Here is a 27672-nt window from a genome sequence, read left to right as displayed (position 1 = left end):
TGCTTTTGAAATATTATTTGTGTCTTTTATGTACCAGATTTTGTATTAATCATAATTTAATGCTTGACACTAAAATTTTATTAACTTGATTTAAATAAAGGTCATTTTTATGGTCCAGAAAATTTTTACTTTTGAAAACAAAATCATCACAGTACACAAAATGTGTTTTCACAACAATAAACGAAAGGATTACAATTAATAAAGTGGTTTAAATAGTAAACAGCACTATAATGCATAATTTACATTCAATTTCCAAAAGTAGTTTTTAAAATTTATTTACACTATGGTACAATTCAAGAGCTTTTTATATACACATGCACATATATTTCCAAGTTACAAAATTAACATTGTGTGTGTATATGTAAGTGTAAATAAAGATTAATAATCATTTTATCACAATGTAAACTACAATGCGCACTACTTAATTGCAGCTCATGAGAAATAAAAATCACAATCTAAATGGCACAAACTTTATGTCTAAACTTTAACATTCAAATGCTTTTTACAAGGTGCAATTTACAAATTTACAATAAGGATTTCATTAATTTTTTTTATAAAAAGGAGAAAACAAAATTGGCAATTATTCCTTTCTTTTGATCCTACTTCAAATAAATATTGCATCAGCATTATGATGAAAACTAATAGAAGAACAAAATTAAAACTAAAATTATGCATCTTCACCTAATTATTTTTAAAAGAATTTTGAGAATTGAAAAATGTTTGAATTTTAAAAGTAAAAAATGTGTTTACTTAATGCACTAATGCAGTAGAACAGTTTATTTTTCATAAATTTACAATACCTTCACATTAACTTTTTAAAGTAGATTTTTAAAAATCACAGTTATTTCATATTGACCATAATCATTTTTCATGAGCAAACTTCAAACCCAAGTAAGTCAATTTTGTATAATTTTTCTCGTCAAAAGTGAAAAAAAAAAAAGGTTTTAAATTTAGACTTTGTCAACTGGTCAATGACTGTGAGTTATAAGTAACTGTTGATTTCATACACACACACATATGTATATATACATATATATATATATCAATACTAGAACATACTTTTTTGGATCTATGAGCATATCATACTACATTCTTTTATTAAAACAAATTTAAAGGTGATAGTAAATAAAATTGAATATTCTTAAACAGTTATTATAGAGAATATTTACCAAATAAATGTTGAAAGGTTCATATATATAATCTTCATTATTTAGCAATTAGCATTCATACTTCTAAATGATTTAGAATATGTTTAGATTGTACAAATATAACTATTAAACAGCTACATCATGTAACAGCCATTATGAGAATAGCAGTACTTTATTATCTAAATGACACATTTTAAAATTAATGACTTATTTTCTTTAAGAAATAAGCAGAAAAACATTACACTTATGAAAAAAACTTATCATATTACACTTATGAAAAAAACTTTCATTTGTTTTTTGAAAATATTTAACAAAAATTATGATTTAATTTTCCTCTTATGCATAGTCTATATTTAGTAAGAATATATTCAATTAAATATCTTTTCTATTAATCATATTGAAGAATGTGCTCTATCATTAGCTAGAGATGGTTATAAAACCTGTAAAAAAATTATATTTAATTAATTTTCAACTTTTCTCTTGTGTAAGCTATCTTTTAAAAATGATGAATAGTTGTACTTTGCTTGTACCATTATTAAAATATCAGTAGGCGTACTCTGTTATTCATTATATTTTCTACATAACTATTACTTAAAAATAAATATACCTAGCCATTGTTTATTGATTATTTGAAAAATTATATTTTAACTCTTTAAGAAAAAGGAACATTTATGAATTTCTTTTGAAAATATTGGGTAATTTTTAAAGTGTATTATTTCAGTAATAAAAAGAAATGATACAATGATATAATTTACAGCCCAGGATTCTGTGGAATGTACATATACTTGTTATGTTACTTAAACATGACAGACACAATTTTAATCCAAATTTTCAAATTCAATTATTAAATAAAGGACCATCGGTTACAACTGTTTCCTTGTGTAATTTAATTTCTTTGATACCAGTACAGAGATAATACATGGGGTATACTTTCTAATTTCACCTTCTGCCCTTTTAGACATATTAGAAATAAACAAATGTAATTGATATTTTTAAAAAGGGAAAGACCATAACTTAAAGTATCTTTTCAATGTGTTATAAAGCTTACAATTACAATAGTTCTTTACACTACTTCTTCACAGTGTATCAAAAAAGAACCTTTTTCTAGACAAAGCCTATTATTACTAACAAAGTAGTATATTTTGCAGAATAAGGCATATTCCTATTTCATTATTATTAATTTGAATTAATCAACATAAAATAAACAAGTCAGGATATATTTTAATTTCTTACTTCAGCTAAGGATTTTTTGCATTGCAATATAACAAAATCGTCTACATTTTTAAAGTTTCTGGATTATAATACAGTGGAAAGATAAAATCATAATGTAATATACAGTTGGTAAATGTTTTACTACATATTTACAACAATAAATACTTGTTAACTTTTATGTAAATTCTACATTTGTAGTGTCAAATATCAACAGCTTTTAAATGCCTTGTTTTAAAACTGAAAACAATAACAATACAATAGACATGAAAAAATGGAAATGACATGAAAACAGTCTAGACATTGTTTTTTTTACAAGCAATACATGAGCTTAATTATATTTTTTAACCTTTTACAGTCCTGTGAGCCTGATAATGCATGTTCTCTGTAGGCCATTTTTTCTCTCCACAATTACATACGATGCTGCTTTTTAAATTGAAATGTTCATTGCATCATAATTAAAAGTAATGCATAATAATCTGCATCCATTTTTCTGTGAATTACATTTTTAAAAATTTTAATATGCACATGGATTTTGTAATTACTCTAAGCAACAATTGTAAAAAAAAGTGTTATTTCCTTTTGCTTGGTGCAGCAAGGGAAAAGATGTAACCAGGATAGTAAAAGGTTAAAAAAATTGACAGGTGTTGTAAATTACTCTTACATTTCTTTTTATAATCACTTTTGTAAACATTTGAGTTTTAAGAGGATACCTGATTTTGTTTTAGCAATTATTTTATAGTTATCAGTTTTACGTCTATTTTAAAACTATTTAGCTATTAAGAAATTTATAGCAAAAGAAAAGGGCATGCAAGATAGCTCCACAAATAAAAGCACATTCTGTATAAGGTAGTCACAAAATATATACATGACTTACTATATTATGTTATTTAAAGGTATGAAACGAGACAAATATTAACAGAAAATTATGTATTACTTCATAATAGGCAAACAGGATATTAAAAAATGAAATTATGTACATCTTAAAATACAGCAGTAAGTTTTCTTCACAGCTATATTATACTTTTCACTTTTTTTAAAGGAAGATGATTATGTAATCAAACAAAGCATTTCTTTATTATGCTTATTCTTAAGGTTTATCTTCAGCCAAGATAATATTATTAATGAGAAGCTTTTATTTATTCAAAGATTTCTACCCTCTTCAAAAAACTAAAAAAAAATTTCAGAAACTTGTTATAAAATAAATTAGTGTAAAATTTAAATTTTGTGTATGCCACTGAAATCAATTAATGTATATTTAGTGGGAAAAAAAGGAAAATATACAAAAATTTCTTTCTAGCTAACAATTATCTTAACAACCACATTTTATGCAATAACTGGTAGTACCACACAAAGTAAGTTTTTTGAAATCGACAGGTCTCACCCCCATTCACTATATTGTGTGTGATGAGGAGAAAGTCTTTCACAAAAGATAATCTTATTAACAACGAAGTCTAAAAATTAATTACCTTAAAAGGTTTCAGATACAATGCAACAAAGGAGTCATTCAAATAACTATATTTTGTTAAAAGTTGGAGAGAAACCAAAAGGGAAATTGGAAGCCGATAAATAGACAAAACATATTCTAGTCTTTAAAAAAATTAGTATGTAACAGGGACTTATCACAGATTCAAGGCTATGAGCTCTTTTATTTAAATTAGAATTGTTCATAATGGCATTATCACGGTTTGTGAAAATACTCATCAATTAAGCTGTGTATCTGTGCTATGACATTTACATTTTTATAACCATAACTCATAAGTGTGAAATTATGTTATAAAATGCCCTTATTTTATCCTTTTAACTTTGCCATGCATTATTAAAACTTGGTAAGTTTAAATTACATCTCACTTCTAAAACGTTGCAAATCACATTGGCTTCAAAAATGAAAAAAAAAAGAGGTTTCACACTTAAAATAGGGCATTTTTTAGAACACTTTTGCATGGTCATAAATTCAATGTTAGAAACAGTTTTTTCCATGCAATTTGCAAATTTTACTCCAATTTGGCACAAAATAAATAAACTTAAGATATATTAACACAAAATTTCATTATAGTTCACAGAGTAGTCATTGAAATTCAAAGAATTTTTAATTTCAACGAGTTTAAATAAAATAAGTTATAATCACATTATTACAATTATAAATATTGAAAACAGTTTGGCAAAATTAAACATTTAACAAAAAAAAATCAATATCCTAAAACTTAAAGTATCAACTTTGTTTCAAAATAGCAGTATTTGAAACTGGCTTTCAGATTTTAGTAACCAAACAACATGTTTGCTCAGGCCAAATTGTTATCAGAGTTTGACAAATACAGCTTTTTTAAAAACAATAGCGTTTCATAACTTCCTAGGCCAAAAGAATGCTAGATAACAAAAAAAAGTGAGTATGTATGTTCATTCATAGATATATACACTCATTTGTCAAATATAGGTATGCATTCATACAAATATATAAAATATACATAACACAAGTTTTGCTGTAGACATTGTGGGTTTCAATTTAAATATTGTTTCTTGCTTCCATTCTTTAACTCAATATGTGATGATGTAGATTAAAATCTGTCCCCAAGAAGTGTTCATTAGTTCTATGAGGAAACTAAAAGTTGAAGAGAAAAACAAGATTTATTTTTGTAGAAACATTCAAAACTGAAGCTAGTAGAGAAAAAAAAAGAGCAGTGAATGAATATTGACACATGGATAATGATATAATTATCACAAAATGTAGAAATTAATATCCTCTTTCACTGAAGAAAAATGCATACAAAATGATCAGTAATATTGTAATTAATTATGCAGCTTTAATTATAATAAATTATTTAACATTTTTTTAAAGTGCCTTTTGAGATGTGGCTAGCTCTTTATTTACAGTTGATACTTTTGCCAAACTGAGTACATTTGCCTCTTGTGCTACATTTCCTTTCACATTTTTTTCACCTTTCCCCCCACTTTTTTTACTGACACCATCTTTGTCTTTTGAGACAATTGAAGACAGATGGTCTTTAAGTGAAATAGACTTTTTTACATTTGAATTTACCAAATTTGAAGTCTCATTTAGGGTATGTTCTGCAACAAAACAATTGATTAATGGTGTGTTTAGATCTAAACATCTAACATGTGTGGAACTATTTGATGGAAATAAAGATGACTTGTTTTGATTACATGAAGAAACTATTGATGACCAATTTACTTCACTTGGGTTATACTTGGAATTGTTCATTTTATCTGTACACTCATTAGTGACATCTTGGGAAATTTTATCCTGCATGGAAGCATGCTCAGAGTTTGTAAATGCATTATCATCAGAAATACTTGTTAGTTTACCCAGTTCATGCTCCTTATTTGACAAATTGGTCTTTGATCGTAAATGTGACTTTTTATTTTTGCTTTTTTGGGGGGGAGGTGGTTGGTTTTTAGAAGCTAAAATCAACTCTTTTTGCTGTTGAACAGCTTGGGCTAAAATCTGCTGAACTGTGGCCACAATATCTTCTTCATTTTTTACAGTCTCTGGATCAACAGCCTTTTTACTTTCAGATTTTTTTGACTTCGATGACTTTGACTTAGATGATTTAAAAGACTGCAATGATTTTGTTCCAGGAACAGTAATTTGTTTTGTAATATCATTGACCACATGATGTGCACTTGATTCCTGAGGTTTGGTACCTGATGATGGAGTTATTGTTTGATTTTTATTAATGGATATTACCTGGTCAGGTGGTATCTCTTGTGACTGGACTGTTGCTACTACAGAAGAAAAGCTTTTAGATGGTGCTTGCATCAAATTCTGGACTCCATTGTGAATCACACCTACAGCTCCGCAAGTATTGGTTGGGGTTACCTGGTGAACAGCTAAAGCAGATGAAATATGATGAAGTTGTGCTGTTGCAGGAGAGAGTTGGTTCTGGTAACCTTGTGCCACTGGAGAAAGACTAGAGTGTATGGCATTTATATCCACTACTGAATTAAGTTGTATATTTTGTTGAGGAACTACAGTATTCATAATAGCCTGAGCTCCAATTGTAGCTTGGCCTGCAGAAGCATTTTGGTTTAGAGGTAGAGAAATGCCATGAACATTTTGGCCCTGATTTTGTAATTGTTGCAACAATAACTGCTGTAGCTGCAGGATTTGAAACTGTTGCTGCTGTTGTACTCCATTTATGTTAACGGCATTCATCATAGGACTAAATCCTGCATTGATTAAATTCTGAAGCAATGTATGATCAACTGCTGAAGATGATCCAATTAAATGAGTTAGGTCTGCAGACAAATTTGAAGCTGAGTTAAGCTGTGACGCTCCCAGCACTTGCATGATAGGGTTGTTATTTGGCTGAGGTATAACAAACACAGGTTGACCTGCTGATGCATACAATGAAGTATTTGGCAAGGTAATATTACTTTCTTTTACCTGAGAGCAACTATTCCTGTCAACAGCCTTTTCTAATTGTTCATCACTTCTGTGAACATTCTGAAAACTGTTCAAAATGTTAGGTTGGGAAATAGAATTCTGGATATCACTGTGATCAGAAGTAACAGTCAAAGTTGGTAAGGAAACACCAGCAAATATACTTTGGTTGTTAATTAATGAGTTTTGAGACTGTTTTTGAATATGGCTTTGAAGGAAAGAAGGTGACATTTGTTGCAAATGCTGATGACCTTGTGTTAGAATATGTGCTGCTATTGCTGGTGAAAGTTGAGACATAGGATTTGATGGTGAAACCTGTTGAATTGGATTTGTAATCAATAATTGATTATTAAGACCTTGTACTGAAAGTGCACTCATTATTTGAGTTCCGTGTGACGCACTGTTTATCAACTGAGAGCCATGACTGGAAGGACTTAAAAACTGGTTGTTATGCTGCGATGAACTTACTAGCTGCTGACCCTGAGTGGATGAATTTATCATATGAGTGGTAGAAGGTGCAGCAGCAGAGTTTATAATCTGAGCTGTGTTCTGCTGTGTGTTCATAAGTTGTTGAGCTAACTGTTGGGAGTTAAACATTGTCTGGTTGATGCCAATGGTAGGTACTACTTGTGCCAAGGACTTTGTTACATTTGTCACAACAGATAAAGATACTGGTGGCATTGAATTGTTCATAATCATACGGGAGTCAAAGCTATTCAGCAGCATAGTATCTTGAGAACACTGGGCAACATTTGGGCCAAGATTTGAAGGAATCACAGAGGCTACAGATATTTTTAATTGAGGCCCTATATCAGATGGTTGTGGCACTGTTGCTAGAATTCCTTGTGCCATTAAAGGATTTACAGAGCTAGTCCCAGAAACAGATGTTTTTAGTTCATGTTCTGTAGTGAAAGTACCTGTGAGATTTGAATCTGTTGTGTATGTCTGACTATGACAACACACTGGCAAAATCATATTCATAGCAAAATTGCCAGAAGGTAGTTGTTGAAATTGCATCATATTTCCAATTAGATTAGTATTATTTCCAATTTGTTGCAAACATGTTGAAGGTTGTTGAGAATGTTGATGAAGATGAGGAATGACTGGGTTTAAAATGGGCCCACAAAGAGAATTTGACAGTGTAACTTTGTGGTCACTATTGCTTACAGTGTTGATAGATGCTGGCATCAAAGCTTCACTAACACTGTTTAAAGCAGATGAGCCAACACAACTGGTTATTAAAGCAGGCTGCTTGTTTAGCACATTTACTTGAGCCCTTGCAGCTGCAGACAATAAATTGCTAGCAGGAAACTCCAAACCAGATAAAGATGCTTGAGATATAACTTGCTGGATTGCTGCATTAAACTGTCCGGGATCACTTGAACTGTACTGAGCTAAGATTTGCTGCAGTGCAGAAATATTCCAGTTGTTACATGCTAGTAGTTGAGAGAGATCACCACTAAGAGTACTTGGATGGTTTTTTTTTAATAAATCAGGATCTAAAATGGACTCTTCCTTTGTCATTAAAATTTTAGGTCTTGGCTTTATTTTAATTTTTTTTCTCTCCAATTTTGAAGTAATCAATGTGCTTTGAGTTTCAGCAAGTTTAGACAATAATCCAGAACTTGCACTCTTATCAAATGTTGGGCAGGATTCCTTGGTTAAAGCTGATTTTGTATCACATTCTTCAGGTTGTATGAGATGACAAACCTGAGAACTATTTAAATTTGATTCATTAAAAGATTCTGATGTTTCTGATCTATCAATGTCACTTCCTGTCTGGCTCAAATAAGCAGAATCATTTTCTGAGATCTCTGTGAAACTCTTTTCCTTATCCACATCCACAGAATCTGTTGGCAGTTTATGCTCTTCATTTAAGTTATCAATTTCTTTCTGTTCTAAAAAATACAAACTTTTTGGAGCTACTTCAATTTCAGAATTTGTAGTACTAACAGTGTTCTTTTTCAAGGAAACACAATAATTATGTTTGCTGGAATCAGATTTCATTGGACTAGGTGATGAGCATGCTATTTTGCAGGATGCTATTGAATTATTTATAATAGCTGTTTGTTGTTCAACAAATACTGTAGGATTTTCAAAGAATGACACAGATGAGGATGATATCACAGTTGATTTAGTTGCTTTATTGATGGATGTGTTACAATAACCATTATGACTGGCAATAGAGTTTACCAACTTCCGTTTATCTCTTTTATTCTTTAGTCTCTTGGGACTTTTTTTAGAGTCTAACCAGACTTGAATGCCAGATTGTGTTATTTGAGGTGTGCTATGCTTAGGGCATGGACTTTGATCCAAGTCTGCATGCAGATAATTTGCTGGATAGGGCATAGAACTTTGATGGTGGGAACAGGCTGTAGAGCTATTTGCAGAATTACTTTGCCACAGTGTGGGATCAAATCTCTCCGGGGAATGTTGAGCAGTTAACAATCCAACTTGATCCCTGCTAAACATACTTGAATTAATTAATGGTGCTGAGTGATGTAGATTATGTTGCTCTTGTAAATATTGCATCTGCAATTTATCACTTTTTGCAATTTTCACAGATTTGTGGTTTTGCATTGCATTGTTGGGCTGGTTACTGCTACTTTTAGATGAATCAGCATCAAGCTCTTTAATTCCTTCTAAATTTAATGACAACCTAACTTTACTTGCATGTTGTGATTGATTTAGGAATGTTTGTGTTTGCCTGCCATTGAGTAAAATGGAAGAATTAATTTTTTTTGTTTCCTCATCAACATCACTCTGTTCTTGGTAAGTTGCTTGCCCTAATTGGCTTATGGGATTTACTTGGCAAGAGAAGTCTGTTTTTGTAAAATTTTGTTGCATTTTAAAAATACTATAATCTTCATCTGGAAAATGTAAAGTCTCATTCGCAGAACTAGGCTTCAAATTTGTTTTATGGGCTAAATCATGAAGGGATGATTTTTTTTTCTCAGAAAATAATGCATGTTTGTTGACAGCTTGAGTAATACTTGTCTTAAGTTTTTTTAAGGGAGAAACAATTAATCCTTCTCCTGAACAAAGTGTTTTCTTGAACCTTTTCTTGCCAACTTGCAGGTGGTTATCTGGCAAACAGTAAAAAAAAAAAGGTAAAATTAAGTGAAACTAATTTGGGATGTACAATTTTTATCAGTCATGTTCTGAAAAGATATAATATTTACTGACTAACAATGTTAAAATTTATTTAATACTAGTGTGTACCCCCCCCCCCCCCCTAGCAGGATGCCCAATCAGTGTACCCCAGTAGCTAGGATAGCAGCTGTGGAACTTGGGGTGCCAACTGCACAAATTGGCAGTGGGTGCCGCTCATCTGATTCTTTTTTAATGCCAGAAAACTACACTGGAGAGTACTCAACAACCTACTTAAGTTCCATGTCACAGGGATGAATTGAATGGCATAGTAATGCATAAAAGACACACACAGACAGGGAACTGTGTAGTTGTGTAGGATATGAGAGCAGTATGACAGCTAACTCCAAAAATCCCTAGTTTGAAAAGTGGATGGGGGTTGTTAGCTTGAGATAACAAATAATCTAGAAGGGAAAACTTGAAAATTAGACAATTGCAGCCTTATAGTTAAGTTGCTATTTGTTCTTGGGTGAACAATGATTATGAAAGTGAATCCAGAAAAAAAAGGGAGACTGGAATCAGTCAACAGGCAATATGGCGCTTAACATGTAGACAAAAAATAATATTACAAGAATGAAGCAGAAACAGACATAGTTCATTCTAAAATAAAATAGCTACCCAGCAATAGTTGCCATAAATTAGTTAAAAATGTTTGTAAATTGTCATAAGAAAAGATTTATTTATTTATCTAACATTTTGTGGAAAAAGACTTGACCAAAAAAAAAGTCCCTTAGAGTTGTCTGTTTCCGGTTTCTAGGGGATTGTCAACTTCCCTTTTCTTTTTGAAATACATAATAGACTTATGAGCAGAAGGTATCAAGCTAAATAAGTGAATCAGGTTGCTATGTCCCAGGTCTCATGAGCCCTTCCCCCCACATTTATTATTGCAAGAATCAGTGATAGCCTTCATTTGTTAAAGGTTTGTGGCTTGAATTCTGATAATAGAAAAGCACATGTAAATAGTGAGTATGGCCAGAAGACTGCAGGGGTTGGGGAAAGGAGGGGGAGGAGGGGTTATCGTCCTTAACGAGCTACTGATAGTGATTTAATGCAAATATTTTCAGTGGCAGCATTGGTACTGTCAAATTCACAAATTATGAATTACTGAAAAGTAGAAAATAAAACAACTAAATAACAGCGGGTCGGCTCGTTCATAGTATTTTCAAAAAACTAATATAATTAACAATAGGCATAACATGGTTCTTTTTAATTAGCCATACCCAGTTATTGAATTAAAGTAGAAATTAATTGGACTTTAACCAATTGAATTGTATTTATAACTATAACAATAAGATTAACTAGCTGCATACCCCGTGCTCTGCCGCGGTAAATCTTTAAATGTACCAACTTGGGAACAGAACAAAACTAAACACTACACAAAAACAACACAAACACAAAAGAAAACACAACACAAACGAAAACATAAAGCAAACATAAACACAAACGCAACACAGAAACACAAAAGACAACACTCATCAATTTGCATTCACATTTTGCTAATTATATTATTGCAACACTAATTTCCTCATGGAGGTCCGCATAATTTGCATCCACATTTTGCTATTTCTATTATTGCAAAACTAATTCCTTCTAGGACGACCGTAGATTTTGCAATCACATTTTTAAAAAATTAGCGTGGGTTGAATTCATTTTTAAATTACCTCCCTTGGAAATTGACAAACCAGTTTAATCAATTCGTTTTTTCGACCCTATTATTATTAAAATGTATCGACTTTTATCTAGGAATCAAAACGAAAATGATATTTAACATTGATCTGCTTAATATGTTTTTGCAATGTGCGTGTATTTAATATTTTCTTTACATTATGCGGAAGAGTAAAAACAGTGGAAACTATAAAATAAATGTGTCATTATATAAACAAACCCTACTCTATCACTTATACTTAGACAATGTGATGCACTGAAAAGCACTGCATGGTGCGATGTTTACTTTTATGGTTCCAAAATGTATAGTGATGACACGAAGACTGACACACTACCAGTCCGCTTATATTATAGATACTTGATTTATTTAGCAGATTTGGGCATTAAATGGAAGAATAAAAAAGCCTGGTGAGACATGGATTTTAAGTGGTCTAGGTGGCTGTCCACCACATTTGTATGGATGGATTTGGAGAAACTTTTTAAAATGTAAAATAAAACCAGAATTTATAAATGTTTTTATTTGTATCATATTTAAAATTTACAAACTAAACCTTTAAAAATGATAGTGTAAAATTAAAATGATTAGCAGCTTTACAAAGTTGAGACAATTCATTTGCTGACAACAACGAAAAAAACATTTAATTGAACTAGTTGGAATAATATTAAAAAACCCCTTACTTTGTTAATGCTCTGTATTTGTCAGTGCATACTAAAATTAAAATAAATTTTATGAATGTCTAAATTAATATGTAAATTGAAAGATGTTTCAATAATGTTGCAATTTATTATTTTCCAAATCACTAAAATTTTTTTAGGCACAATTGATAGAAAAAGATTAATCACTATATCATCTGTACAACAAATCTTGCAGTGGCATAGTAAGCTATAATTTTATTAATGTCGGCAAAAATTTCTGAAATCTGTTTATAAGATTTCTGTGGTTAAAGCATATAGTGCCACTTATGTCATTAATTATAGAATTTAACTTTATCACCTTCATTAATAAAATATTCTTGAGTTAATTCATAGCATGAAACTTGTACATGAAGTAAACAAATCATCAATTACTGTATCTCTAAATCAAGAGAATCTGTATTGTCGCTAGTGCTGGTGGCTATCATCTGCATATTGATGGCTAATTTCAAGTTGGGAAGTGTTGATGGTCTGATAACTGCAGCATTGAATTAGCATCACCAACACCCATTTCCAATGGGGAAGCGGTGTTTGATTACCACTGCATTGGATATTTGTCGAATTGCCCAATGGTAGTACCGAAAGTGCCTCTCCAGCTTCATGATCTTGTTTCTTTACTCGTCTCTGTGTGCCTTTCAACTGATGATTTTACTTTTCCCATAGAAATATTATCATGTCCAAGGAGAAGAGTAGGAGCCCAGTTGATGTGTTATATGTGTGAAGGTTGCAGGTATACCTGGAAAAATGGAATAATAAAATAAAAAAAGATTAACCATGAATAGTAGGCCTACTTAAAAATAATCTGTCTGCCTAACTTAGTGGAGCCAGTCACCCATTCTTTTTTTGATAAATTCATTTGCTTGAACTTAATACAATTATTTAATATTAGAGTTTATTAATAATTAAACCCTAGCTAAATACTAGATGAAATTTAACTAGAGCTAAACTAACTAAACTCCGACTGACACTGTCATATAAATTAGACTCTAGAAATAAAATACTCTAAATCTAAATTAACTTTATTATTACTTTTAGCCTATTAGTTTTTGTGAAGGCCAAATATATTTTGACTTTATTATAGTACATAATGTTTTAAAAATGTCCTTTGTTAATTATAATTAAAATGATGTTTATTGTTTACAGTCCTTACCTGAATCAGATTCGCATGTTTACAGATGTTTCATTCACGCCGCTTCAATAGATATTTGCCAAAAATTGATCTCCTTCACCTTGTGTAATATTTTTTTGCAGTCGAAATAAAGAAAGTCTTTAGAATGTCCACCTCAAGTACTACAACTTTTCACACAGCAAATCACCATTTTGAATGTTATGAGCCAACATGACTGAGGTTTACATAGTGACTGATACATGACGTCATTTGTAAGGGGTCTATTTGGGATAAAAAAAATTGACCTAACTACTATTTTAAATTATAACCAACATTATAATTAAAACAAACAACAAACCTGTTAGTTTTTCAGCCACATTAGTTCGTGAATTATGAAATGCAGCTAAAGCTATAATTTCACGACGATGATTGCAAAGATTTCCCAAATCTTCCCCATTGGTAGTTACACTCCAGGGCTGACTTCCAATCTCAGGATCAAAGTTAAAAAATGTTTCCACTTGTAATGGGCACTCCAGGCCACATTTACATGTAGTGTCACTCAATAGATACTTGCAAATTTGATCAATTGATTGAAGAATTTCTCCACTTGGGCTGTAACAAAAAAGGCATCAAATAACATTCAAGGTTTCAATAACTAATGTTTCTAATGCTCTTATTGTTATTTTACAATTACAGCTTTACTATATAGAATATATGTACGTAAAATACAGAGGTTAAAAAAAACTTAGTATAATTACTGATTACTCGAGTTCAAATAAGAAAAGCAGTTATAAACAATTAGAAATTTAATTAGCTTGAAACATTTCCAGATCATGAACAATGACTTCATATGAACATTGTGCACAACTTTAAAAGATCTTGTCATAGGATGTCCTGTCATAGGGTACCTGACTAGCATTAGGGATTACACATTCACTATATAACAAGGTCATAGAAACAGTGGAACTTTACTTCATCTGCCCTATTGACCAACAGGTCTGAAAAAGTAACTAATAATAATGGGTAAAAAAACTTTAAAATAATAATCATTAAAAAAGTTTTAAAAAACCCACGTTTTCTGATTGAACTAAAAAGTAGAAAATAAATGTTATACATCACAATAATGCAAGCGATCACTCTACTATAAGCGATGAAAAACGTGGGGCGCCGAAGTAAAAGTTATATTACTATTGATTAGATAATACTACTGACTTTTATTAGGGAGCTTGTAGAGAGTCAACAGTATTAGAAACTGTAAGAAAATCACGGCGCCCCACGTTTATGATCGCTTATAGTAGAGTGATCGCTTGCATTATTGTGATGTATAACATTTATTTTCTACTTTTTAGTTCAATCAGAAAACGTGGGTTTTTAAAAACTTTTTTTAATGATTATTATTTTCTACTTTTTAGTCTTTGTCTGTTTGTTTGCATTAAAATCTCGTAAAAGTTGTATAGCATTAAAGTCTCGTAAAAAGACAACTCGTAAAAAACACGTTGTGTGAATACGTTACTGACTAGAACACATAGATTTGAACCCGCGCCGAGTGGGATAGCAATCGTGTGCCCAACCACTCGACCATATCGTCTCCCCCATACTGGCCACCAGTTGTTACGTTCTGGTTGTTTGTACACAAACACTGCGTGAACACTAGTCAGTAAGCAAAAAGCGCTAACTAACCGGGAAGTGCCAGAAATTTTGATCGCAAGATTTGATTGGAGAACCAAACAGACGCGAAAGCAAGTTAAAGAAAACGTGGGAAAAATAAATAATGACAGCTGAATGATATAAAAACTTTATTAAACCTAGTAATCTAAGCAATTTGCTTTGGTTAAAAATAAAATCCAACATAATATTAATTTACACTGATACTTTTTAAATTAACAGTGAGAAAATGAAACATAAGTGACATACCTTTTATATTCTATTACTCCATTTTCCAAATTTCTTTGCCAGCAAAAAGGGACTTTTACTTTATTTGTATCAGCACTTAAATTAGATATTTGTTTATTTTCAAAATCACAAGATGAATCCTTTTCAGTTCCAACACTTCTGTGTTTTAGTAATTTATCTGATATGCTGGCATTTTCTCTGGAACAAGGAGAAGTTGATGTCACTGAAGTTGTTGTCAAATCAACATGATGGTCACTAGATGCTAAAGTTGATGTCACTGTAGTTGTAATGGATGAAGATACAGATAATGCCATTGGAACAACAGAATTGGGTAATGCTGAAATGTTCTGTTTTTCACCAGAAGACTGCATTGAAAGTACTGATGGAGAAGTTACAAGTGAAACTAAAGCTGGAGATGAATATATCGGAATTTGGATTGTGGAACATTCTGTCAATCCTTTTGAATAACTCATTGGGACAGGAGAGAATAATGAATCTGCACTGCTAGGTGGTGTAAAGCTGTAAGGAGGTGATGAAAAATTAGAAGCTTCTGAAGATGATCTTTCTAATGAACTTCCTGTGGAAGATGTATGAAATTTTTTGGGGATATACTGACTTCTTTGATGTATACTTTGCCAATGATGCTGAAGACTTGACACATGTTTCTCAGGTATATTTTCAGATTCTTTTAAATTACCACCAAGGTTATTTTGAGTTAGTAAGTCAGGATTAAAATTGGAAACAGATTTTTCTTGAAAATTGTTCGCAGGGAATGTGTCACAGTGGTTCAATGAATCCAGAGTAACAGTAACTTTTGGTGGTCCTGATATTGTATAAGTGACAGCAGTTGAAGATTTCTTTTCATCACAAGAGGATACATTGTGTGAAGTTGCGAACGATAATGTACTGTTTAAAGATGCGTTTCCCTTTCCTTGATTGAAATTACGATTATTGCCTGTATCTTTAACTTTTGGTGACATCTTGGGTGAAATGCAATTAAGTTGTGATGGCATGGATTGAGTTGGTGGTATAGAAACCGGTATAGCCAGTTGCTGAGATTTCTGATTTTGGTGTTGCATTTTAATCATTTGTATACTTGGTAAAGTTTGAAAACTTGTGGATGCGTATTGCTGAGTATGCATTGCCTGTTGATGAAGATTTTGAAACTGCTGTGAATGATAATGGTGTTGGGGAACCACACCAATTTGTTTCTGATTTTGAAACTGCGACCACAAATGATTAAAAGGAGGCAAAGTGCTTTGACAAGAATCATTAGATGAAGTATTATTATTCTGTGGTTGAAGCCAGCTTGTAAATTGCTGCTTATTGTAAGCAAACATATTACCTTGACCAGTGACACCTAAGGTTTGATTGAGAGAATTATCATGATTTTGTTCAATGAAGCTAGAATTTCCCATTATGTCTACACCAACAATGGCTTGCTGTAAACCAAATGCTGCATCAGACTGTTGCACCATCCTATTATCTGGATTAGAAATAAACTTAAGACCATTTTTTTGCTGCAAATAAAGCACTCCATCCATCCCACTGACTGCATGAACTGTATTTCTGTCTATCCCAAAAGACATTCCTTGTTTGATGTAAGGTTGGGTGACCATGCCATTTTGCCCAAGTCTATGATGCATCCCACCAGAAAGCCCCAATGGATGAGTTTCTTTTTGGTGAAACATGTTATTTCCCCCTGCAAACTGGAATTGATAGATGCCAGATGTTGGAACAGAATGGGTATATTGCTGTGGGAAAATCTGCTGTTGCTGAAACTGTTGCTGTTGAACATGGTGTTGTATATGAACTTGAGGGGTTGTAGCCAACCCATGACTGAATGTATACTGTTGAGTGTCATAGTTCATTGTTACCTCAAACCAAGAACACAACCGTAGAAAATATATTTTATGTTGGTGACAGTAACAAAGTAAGCCTGACAGCTTTATTACAAGTACTTAGAATTTGCAACTGTTTGTATATTAAATGTTTCTCCATTATTTATGTCATATATCTTTTGTTTTTCTTGTCTTTGTCAATATCTTGTAATTCTTGGGCTTTTAACTTCATGCTATAGCAGATGAAGAATAAAAAAAAAATGTAATAACTGCTTTTTTAGACACAAAAATTGTTATAATGGCAAGCTTTCAAGTGCATTAATTAAAAAAAATATTAACATTATTAGTTAAAATATTATTAAAATATCTTAGGATAAAATTCAGTTGCTAACATTTTAAAACTTGCATAAGCATGTAACTGCATCTTATGAACCCCCCCCCTCCCACACATCCTCATAAAATTCCACACCCCCTCCCCTTGGAAGGATGACATTGTGTAAGGATGACCCCTACCCAACTATTCAAGAGCGCTTAATCATTAATGACCCATAATGCCCGCAACCCATGATGGCCCGTAACGCCTGCTTACGATACGCATAGAAAAATTAAATTTGTTTCATAAAAATGGAGCCTAAAAATTCCAAATTTTTAACTAAACAGGAAGTTGGATTCAAAGGCAATTTTGAAATATACATAATATTAGTCTCTTTTCATCCAGAAATTTTAGACTCATGTCCTTTTTTAGTTGATTTAAAATTAAAAATAAAATAAAAGCATGCTTAAAAACGTATCTAGACATGTATTTTACCAATTATATATCTTAAACATAACCAAATTGATATTCAACTGTTAAATTTGATACATAGTTGTTAAGACAAAAATAAAGTTAACTACCCAAATTGATGCATTTAGGATTTTCTCTGACATTTTTAATTTTTATACTGTTCTTCTACTGAATAGGCCTATATTATATTCTCTGTAATACTGTTGGAAAGCCAGATTTAATTCTAACCAGAAGTTTTTATCTTAATTATTAATTTCATTTAGACAAAAATATTTTGTGAAAGGGTTCATACAGAGGTATGCTCCTTACATTGGGACGTTTTTGGTAGAATAAATGAGTCATTAATGGTTAAACCTCATTAAAAACTGCGAATAAATTACACAAACAAATATGACCTTACAAACCCAACCAAAACTATTTCATTACATAAAATTTTATCTTTAAATTAAAATCCAAGTCCTAATGACACCTAAGACAAGAGGTCATAGACTAATATTATTTTTGGAAGTGAAATTCCCGAGTTTTTAATGTTTTTTTTTAAGTCACATAAAATTTCAATTTAGTTAGAGTATTGAAAACTTTTGTAGATCTATGTCTATTGCATTATTGTGATGTATAACATTTATTTTCTACTTTTTAGTTCAATCAGAAAACGTGGGTTTTTTAAAACTTTTTTAATGATTATTATTTTCTACTTTTTAGTCTTTGTCTGTTTGTTTGCATTAAAATCTCGTAAAAGTTGTATAGCATTAAAGTCTCGTAAAAAGACAACTCGTAAAAAACACGTTGTGTGAATACGTTACTGACTAGAATTTATTTTAGTATTTAGATTATTAGATATGTCTACTAAATAATAAACTAGATATCTACTAGATCAATAGAAAATAGATTACAATGAGTCTAGAGATCTAGATCTAAGAGGAGTTCTAGAAGATTTAGTGATTCTAGTTAAGTACTAACTAGGTAATGTATCAGTTTGGGGATTTAAATTTGGCCAAAACTAGTAATATGGTGATGAGGTAAAAAATATTTTAAAAAATATGAAAAATATAACAGATAACTGATCAATAGATCATAATTAAGGCCCAAAACAACAAAAATTAATGTTTACCTTATAACTTAAAAAATTAAATTTTTACAATATAACAAACATAGTAATGAAGTTTTATTTTAACATTAAGCTAATTTTAACTGTAATGATCTAGTTGTACTCGTTTTCAATTTAAAATTATGCCTTATGATAGTATGTGTGTCTTTTTGCTTGGTTGTCTTTTATGCAATTACTACACCTTTCATTCGATCAGGATGAAACTTTATGAAGTTGTTGAGAATAGGGCCTACTCCTGGGAAGGTTCCTGTGAAAAATTTTTTTTTCTATTTTGCACTAGCGTCGCCCCAGCAGGATGTGATTTGGTGCCCTGGGCTTTCCCATGAGCAACATGGCACCTACGTTAGTTTTATATATAAGAGCACCCTACAAATAATGACAAGGGTGGCACACATATTTCGATGATTAAACAGAGCCAGAGGCTCCTCCTCCCTGACACCTGAGAGGTTGCCGAAGTGTTTTACCTCCCTATTATGGTGAGTGATTAATGTATACTCAAGGCTTTTATACAGCATGCTTGGCTGTAGAGTAGGTAAACCCGTGCCCCGATAAATATGATCCAAGCGCAGACATTGTTTACATTTAAATAACTCAGTTTTAGAAAACAAGGTCACACGTCTAAGAATATAGGATTGGTAAGGACAATATAACCCGGTTAAATACATGTTAGACGGTCACCATAGAATGTGAAGTGAGTGAAAGATATGTCGGTGTGCTCAAATGTATTTTCTATGATTAAGTGTAGGCTGTACACTCGTTCAATGATGGATTCATATTATTAATGTGTAAATTAAGTAATCTAGTTATGCATACTGGGGCACAATTTCTTGTATTCAGTAACTCACTATCACAGGTATGTATGAACCACCTATACACACAGTGAAAGAATTAATATTTGTATAAACATCTTTGTTTAAATTTATGCTTTTCGAATACCTGTAGATTGTTATTAAAAATATTCATATTTTCCTTCCACAAAAGGTCACGGTCAAGGCCACATTGAATTCACATTAGTTTTGAAATCAGTATGCCTAGGCTATAAAATAAGTCATAACAAGAACATATATTTGGGGGAAAATAAAAATGCCTTCAGTAAAACAAGCAGTACCAAACTTGCACTAGGGGTTATGGTGAGGACCCAAAGAGCCACAGTTGCTACACAAAGTCACCTATATAATTTAATATAAATTACAGATTGTGAAATAAAATAGAATTAGAAGCAGAGACAAAAGGTAGAGTTAATACCGGTAGATAAATTAAGCTGTAACTAATCCACCTCGATTAACAGTCAAGAAACCAAGCTTGGGAGATGTGAATTTCATTTGAAGAGCTGTATTATTTTAGATAACTTATTTCAGTGTTCTTGATAAATACTTAACTTAAAATACCAGCGGAAAATTTTGACTAACAAAAGTTGCATTCTGAAAAATTTGTAAATCTGACGAGATTCTGAACCTTGACCTACATTTTATCTTAATCTAGCACTGTCAGACCTAGCGCAATTGTCCAACTGAAAAGAAATGAGCATATTTGATTGCCCGTTTGACCTAATACCTGTACTGTAAATCTGTAATACTCTATAGGAATACGTGGAATACGCATGTAGGCTGTTTCTGTAAAGGCTATTTACGTTTTTATTCCTAATTTTTTTTTAATTTCGTGAAAAATCTGCAAAAATAAAAAATCTGAGGAAAAATTAGGAGAAAATGGAATTAGCGAAGGAAAAATGCATGGAAAAGGAAAAGTCTGATTTGCACTAAATATCGGAAGTCTAATCCCTGGTAATACCCCTTCAATTTTCTTTAGACCATCTGAAAATCCATGTGATAAGAAATCATTTTTTAACACCATTTTAATCTATAATACGATACTTGTTTAAGCTGAAGTTATTGGTAGTATTTTAAATGATCCTCCATTGTTATATAGCTATCACTATCAGGTTACATAATCCCATCCTCTGCTTAAATATACCATGAATTTATTTTTAAAACACATTTCCTCATCAGTTAGCTTCATATGAATATTAAAAGTAAATGTAACCAATACAGTTTTTTTTTGTACAAAGTGAACGATGTTGTTACAATATGGCGGAAAACAGATCCCCCCGCAAATTGCATATTTGATCTTTGTCGTTTAAAATCATCTAAACAAGGCATTGCTGATATTGATATATCGAACAATGTCTGTGGACGCTTCGTGTACAATATTTTTGCAGGATTAGTTTTTGACGATATTTTAAGCTTCTGCAAAGGACGCGAAAGCACGACGGAAGGCAACTACTTGGGTTTACTTATACTTCTAAAATAATTAAGTAGTATTAATCTTAAAGTTTAAAAAAAAAGTTTATTATCTGACCTATACTGTATTGTCTTAACAGTTACAAGGACTAGATCTAGATTTTTGTCAGATCTATTTTTAGTTTAGGATAGGCCTATTAATTTTATTATCAACATTATCTATTTTGTTTGATATTTCTTTAATAAACATGTGAATGGGCCTATTAAGTTTTATTACTAACAAGATGTTTGGGTTTATTGTTAAGTAAAATAGCCTATGTTGTCATAATAGACATGACATCATGCTAAAAATAGAGAACACAAACCAAAATAACTTTTTGGCCATTTTTGATGGCGAAAAAAGAGTTTCACGTTTTAAGCAGTTATTAGGTCATTTTGTTTTTGTTTGTTTTCTTGGCCCCTAATTAAGCTAGACCATTAAATTTAGCCTCAAATTAACCAGTAAGTGATATGGCAGGAAACAGATTAGTACCGGAAAATGCATATTCGATCTTCGCCGTTCATAAACTTTCTAACCAGACATCGTTCGGGGATTTTGTTTATACTGATAAATAGAGCTATGTTTTTACAAGCTTCGTTAGAAACATTTTTGTGGAATACGTTTTTTATGACATTTTGTGCCGCGGCGAAGGATGCGAAGTATGCAAATCTGGACGGAATGGATCTACTTGGAAAAGTACGTGTACTGCACTAATAAGGTAAGAAATACTATTTTGTAAAAATAACTATTATTTTTATGGATTTTTCATTAGAAATGATTGCTGTAAATTATGAAAGTAAAAAAAAGTATATTTGAATGTGTTTTTTACTTTAATTTGAACAAAGTGAATGGCCATAATTACGACACATCGGCGTCGTTGAAAGCGGGGATTTCAGTTAATTTTTTACGGATATAAAATTGTATTTTTTTCCTCCGAGGCATGTACTTAAATAACAGTTTAGTTAAATGTATTTAATTCTGTAAAATATAAGTATTATTTTGCCGTAGATACTTTAAAAAAATTTTTTTATGATTTTCTGTCGGGGAAAATCGATATTCGCACCATGCACGCACGCGTAGTAAAACTAGACTTATCTTTAAAACACGAGAATCTTGAGTACACTGCGAATAACAAAGTTTTTAAATTTTAGTTTACTTTTGACTTTAAGCCATTTGTTTTAAATCGAAATTAATTGATAATGTAATTATTTCAAAGTAAAAATTTTCCGTCTGATTGGGTTCTAATCTTCGCCCACTGAACCAGCTTACGCACGACATTCGCGCGAGTCTGTTTCTTCGCAATAGTCTGTATAGTGTCGAGGGCTAATTCTAAAAAGAATCGAGTCCTTACTAATCCAATGTTTATTAAAATTAGGTACAATTGTTGGAACGCATGAGAAATAACAAATTAATATTTCTTTAAATCTATAGCCAAAAGAAAGTAGAACTTTATAACTCTGTAAATTATGAATCGAGTGACGGCTGTCGTGAAAACGGGAGCCATTTTACTCTTTTTTTTAGGGTGACCTACTTTTATTATATAATTTTAAAATTCATCGATTTGATAAGCAGCTGAGTAGCTGACTACGCATGCGATATGGCTGGCACGTTTTGGGATAGGGATCGAGTACACCATAGAATTTTTTTTTTCTTAGAACTAAGCGTATTTTTTTTTAATCAAAAGATACTTACATATCAGTTGTTGATTTCAATTTCATTATAGATCTAATCACTAACTTCAGTTTTTAAAAGTGATTTTGCATCTAGATCTAGCGTATTTTCAAAATTACGTAAATCTAGATCTATTTTTTAGATCTAGATCTAGACTTACTATTTGACAACCGTGTCAGTAAAATGAGGTCAGCGCTTCCAGATTCTTGGGTTTTAATTATGTTTGTCATTTTGATCTATTATAAGTAGCATTAAAACAACTGCATCTATTATCAACATTGTTTTTATATGCCAGTTCTAATTATACATTCTGTTCATTACCAATTCTAATGAAATCGTATCAGGCCCTAACACCCTGTTCACCTACACTCCTACACTGACACTACACTTGAAAGACGCCACAGAGAGTCGTAACTTTAAATTAATGTTTAAAGTACTAAACAATTATAACTAGCCATGTAAATGCTGCAACTATATTAAAAATTGGCATATAGACATATTTTATTAATTATGTTTTTTATATAGACCTTCTAGATCTATATTTAACTCTGTTATTTTTTTCTTCCCCAGAGTGTTTCTAAAAGCCAGAATTTTAAAGGGGAGGGCGGTCGTTTTTTTTCTCAAGAATAATTATAGAAATAAGCTATAAACTGGTATATTTTGTAAAGTTTGACACATTTACAAATAAATGTATGCCTAAGTGACATTTCTGTGTAATTATATTGTTAATTTTGTGAATTTCGTGGATTTTTAGACCTCACTACATTTAGATGTAAAAAAAAATCTCAGTTGAGTGAGTGTGGTTAATCTACATTTTGAACGTGATGTAAATGTCTAGTGCTATTAATTTTTATATTTTTGAATTCCTCGATTGTTAAGCAACAAAATTGATATATAATATGTCAATAATTGTTACTTTGAAAATTGGCGAAAATCGACCCTAAAAGTAGATGCTTGAGGGTTGAATCTGTTTCCTGCCATATGGTTTGTAATGGTACATAAGTAACAGAAAATTTTAATTAAAAATTTAATGAAAAATCTAATAAATTCCATTTTGTTTGGCCCCTACTCCATTGTCCCCCGTCCCCCCTCCCGAGAGAAATGCCTGGAAGAAACTGTGCTGGTAAATTGCTGGAATCCTGTAACTACTAAACCTGATCTAATGAAAAATTTAATTTAAAACAATGTAAACAAAGCATAGGCCCTAATTATTCTAAAAAAAGAGTCAGAATATTATTTACTACGAAGTGACTACTCAGAAAAAGATTTTTCGCCCCAATGTCTACACCTAGTCAGCAAAAGATAGTTCTGCGCATGCGCAGTGACCTATGGCTAGGGTTCTGCGGTTGTAAACACACACATGCGCAGTACCATCAAAAAACATCGCAGCGAAGGCAAGTCGTGGTTTCTCTACATTGCGCATGCGTATCTCTTTCTGGCTAGCATCTGCCTTTAATTATGATCCTACTGTTAGTACTGTAACCTGTTCTAGATCTAGATCTAAAATTCTAAACAGTTACGGTAATCTATTGTTCTAGGTATGTAAAATCAGCAGAAGCTATTAATGTGCGAGAAAGGTGGCTCATTAATATGGCTTTAATACAAGTAGTATATTATTATATTTTTTTTTCAAATATACCAGATAATTGAATAATAAACCAAAAGCAATCTCTTAATATATCAATTAAGGCCAGACATTAACGTTAAACAGCCTTGTTTGCAAGCAAGATTTGCTACGTAAACAGCAGCCATATGTAAATTAGAGTGGTTTCCCCTGAATCTCTAGCTAAAATGTTACCAAAAACTTAAGATGGCTTCTAAAGTAAATTAGCTCTGTTGCATCTGATAAAAACATTGCTAATATTTATTTTTAAATGAAAAATTTTAATACAACTGTTTAAAATAATAAATCTTTCTAAAAATGTTACTAGGCTCGGCCGATATTACGTTCCTAAAAGTTTTAAAACAATAGATTATTAGATTTCCATAGTTGCTAGACAGATCTAAATACTAAATAAATTAAAGATCTAGTCTAGACTCTAGATTTCTAGTTCTAGATCTACTCATCGACTGCTAGAATCTAGTTTCTACTAAAAATAACTAAACTAGATCTAAAGTCTAGATTCAATCTAGATCTATCTGGAATCTAGAATTCTTAATTCTAGATTATTAGGCCTAGAATTTTTTTTATTTAGGCCCTAGGGCCTATGTAAAATTATAAAATATATTATATAGGCCTAGGCCTATAGAATAGATCGGTATTCTATCGTTTTGGGTACGTAAAATCGCCCCCGCGGCTATTAATGTACGAAAATGTTACCTCATTGTCAAGGCTGTAATAGAAGTATATTGACTATATTGTGATATGTTTGTGTCAAATATTAGGCCCTATAGATAAATGAATAGGCCTAATAAACCTAAATCAATGGCTAAATATATCAATATAGGCCAGAAATTAACTTTAAACAGCAGTGTCTGCAAGCAAGATTAGCTATATAAACAGCAGCCATTTGTAAAAGAGTGACTTCCCCCTGAATCTTGCGCTGTAAGTCTTATAAAAATAAAACTTTAACAAGATGGCTGCTATAGTAAATGAGCATGGTTGCATCTGTTGGAAACATCGCTAGTGTTCATTTATTACTGAAAAGTTTTAATATAATTGTTTAAAAACAGGTACATAAATGAAACAAGGAACCATTTTTGTATTTTTCAAAACATAAATCCGATTAAATCCTCCTCAAAATGTGAAATAATTATTAAAATGTAAGGAGTCACCTGTTTTTCACATTACTAGTCGCGGGGATTTTCGTACCTAAACCGATAGATTACCAATAGATCTAGAATCTAGTCTAGGCCTAGATATAGATACTATTAGATAATAGATAGATCTAGATTAATCTAGATTACCAAATCAAGAGTAGATTACCAAATCAAGAGAAGTGTAGCTAGATCTAAATCTAGATCTCATTCTCTAGAGTCTAGCTAGACTAGACTCTAGATCCAATATAATTCCATGTTTAGTTTCTAGAATCTAGATTACTAATACTACTAATAGAACTAGACTTTACTAGAAAATCTAGATCTAGATTCTAGATCTAGACTAACTATATAACTAAACTTTACTAAACTGAGACTAAACTCCCTACCCTACTCACTACTCTCAACTATTCTACTATTAAGTCATAATTAAGTTAAAGTGGAAAGGGAAACGGTACCTTTATCTTAAATAAGAACAGTATTTGGACAATAAGTGTCTCCGTTAACATGACTGAATCTTACACAATGCAATATTCGCATTAAGTAGAATATTTTAATACGAGATTCCATTCTATATTTTCATCTAGATCAAGATTTACTATGTGTGTATATATATATGTGTATCATGGCCGATTGTATTCTGGGCATGCGCATTGTCCCATAATGCTTCTGAATAGCCTAAACCGGATTTAGTTGCTAAATATTAACACTTTTAGTTTTAGTGCCTATTTAGATCTACATCTAATCTAGATCTAGTAGTAGATCTAAGAATCTAGATCTAGATCTATTTAGGCCTACTAAAGTAGATCTATAAAAGAAACATGAAATAGATCAAAGCTTAGCTTTTTTAAATTAAATAAAACAATTTCAAGCTATGCTTAGTTACTCATTAGCTTACTAGGTTCTATTAATTTATTACTTAAAATTCTGGGCAAAGCCCCCCCCCCCCCCGAAAATTTTTTACCGCCCCCCCCCCCCCCGAACGAAATGAAATTTATATAATTTATAAAGAAAATATATACTTTTAACAATGTCCGCCCCCCCCCCCCCGAAGAAAGTTTACCGCCCCCCCCCTCCCCGAAAATTTCAAGTGCCCCCTCCCCCCGGAGAAAAAAGTCTGGAAGAAACACTGATCAAGTTGGTTGCAGAAATAGTAAAAAGTCCCCATCCTCCCGAACTTGATTTAAGCCTTTGTATAAACTAGTCGTGTCGGCTAGGCACTGCACTAGCTTTTGTTAAAAACGTTTCCTTAAAGGGCCGTGACGCGTGTTTATTCAGCAGAAAATAATATTAAATTTCAAATTAAATGTCTATATACAAATATTTTGAGGAAAGATATAGATTCTATAAACCTAACTCTAAACATTATCCTAACCAACCAAAACAACAAGCACTAAGGGGTCGTCCATAAATGACGTCACACGCCTAGGGGATGGAGGGGGTTCAGACTTTTGTGACGATGTGTGACGACAGACTTTTGTGACGATGTGTGACGAGGGGGAGGGGGGGTAGAGACAGTGTGACGTCACGTTGTCCTAATTCCACGAATTGATTAACATACATTTTTTTTTTAGAAAAATAAACTTACTAAATACTAAATAATTTTTTACATTGGTTGCGATACTTCTAAGTTGTCAAAAGATTGTGAAATATATCGTTGTATAAAATCAAGCTTTTCAATCAAATGGAAAAACTAAAACTAATAGGTGGAACATTCTGAATAATAGTCTAAATACATGTCTAGAATATTGGTCTTACGGTTCAAATAATTCATTTTAAAAAATTGGTGGCCGGAAAGAACCGCAACGGAAAAAAGCGCAACGGAAAAAGCGCAAAACAAAAAGCGCAACGGAAATAAGCGCACGCGGAAAAAAGCGCAAAGAGAAAAAAGCGCACACGGAAAAAAGCGCAAAGAGAAAAAAGCGCAAAGAGAAAAAAGCGCACACAGAAAAAAGCGCAAACAGAA

At 31.8% G+C, this 27672-nt stretch overlaps 1 protein-coding gene and 1 long non-coding RNA gene across 4 annotated transcripts; one reads left to right on the top strand and one right to left on the bottom strand.

The window, feature by feature from the left end:
• Positions 1 to 26343, bottom strand: LOC131928309 (uncharacterized). Of its 3 annotated transcripts, XM_059284299.1 has the most exons (5): positions 26165 to 26343; positions 15290 to 17342; positions 13734 to 13987; positions 6064 to 9845; positions 1 to 4956 (listed from the first exon to the last, which is right to left on the bottom strand). In XM_059284299.1, exons 2-5 carry the CDS (start codon positions 17137 to 17139, stop codon positions 4888 to 4890), a joined length of 5955 nt encoding a protein of 1984 aa, XP_059140282.1. In that variant the 5' UTR covers positions 17140 to 17342; positions 26165 to 26343; the 3' UTR covers positions 1 to 4887. The 3 variants fall into 3 exon arrangements, with proteins under 3 accessions (XP_059140282.1, XP_059140280.1, XP_059140281.1); XM_059284297.1 differs by having other exon boundaries at positions 1 to 9845; XM_059284298.1 differs by having other exon boundaries at positions 1 to 9845; positions 26229 to 26343.
• On the top strand, positions 21881 to 23887 carry LOC131928310 (uncharacterized). Its single transcript, XR_009383756.1, has 2 exons — positions 21881 to 21996; positions 23520 to 23887. It is a non-coding gene; the product is annotated as an uncharacterized LOC131928310 (long non-coding RNA).
• Positions 26344 to 27672: the final 1329 nt, after the last annotated feature.

The sequence above is a fragment of the Physella acuta genome, unplaced genomic scaffold (genome assembly GCF_028476545.2).
Source record: "Physella acuta isolate Inbredline_101_S28 unplaced genomic scaffold, ASM2847654v3 ptg001481l, whole genome shotgun sequence".
In the NCBI taxonomy this organism is placed as follows: Eukaryota; Metazoa; Mollusca; class Gastropoda; family Physidae; genus Physella; species Physella acuta.
Note: the sequence above shows the minus strand (reverse complement) of the source record. Positions and strands in the feature narration are given on the sequence as shown.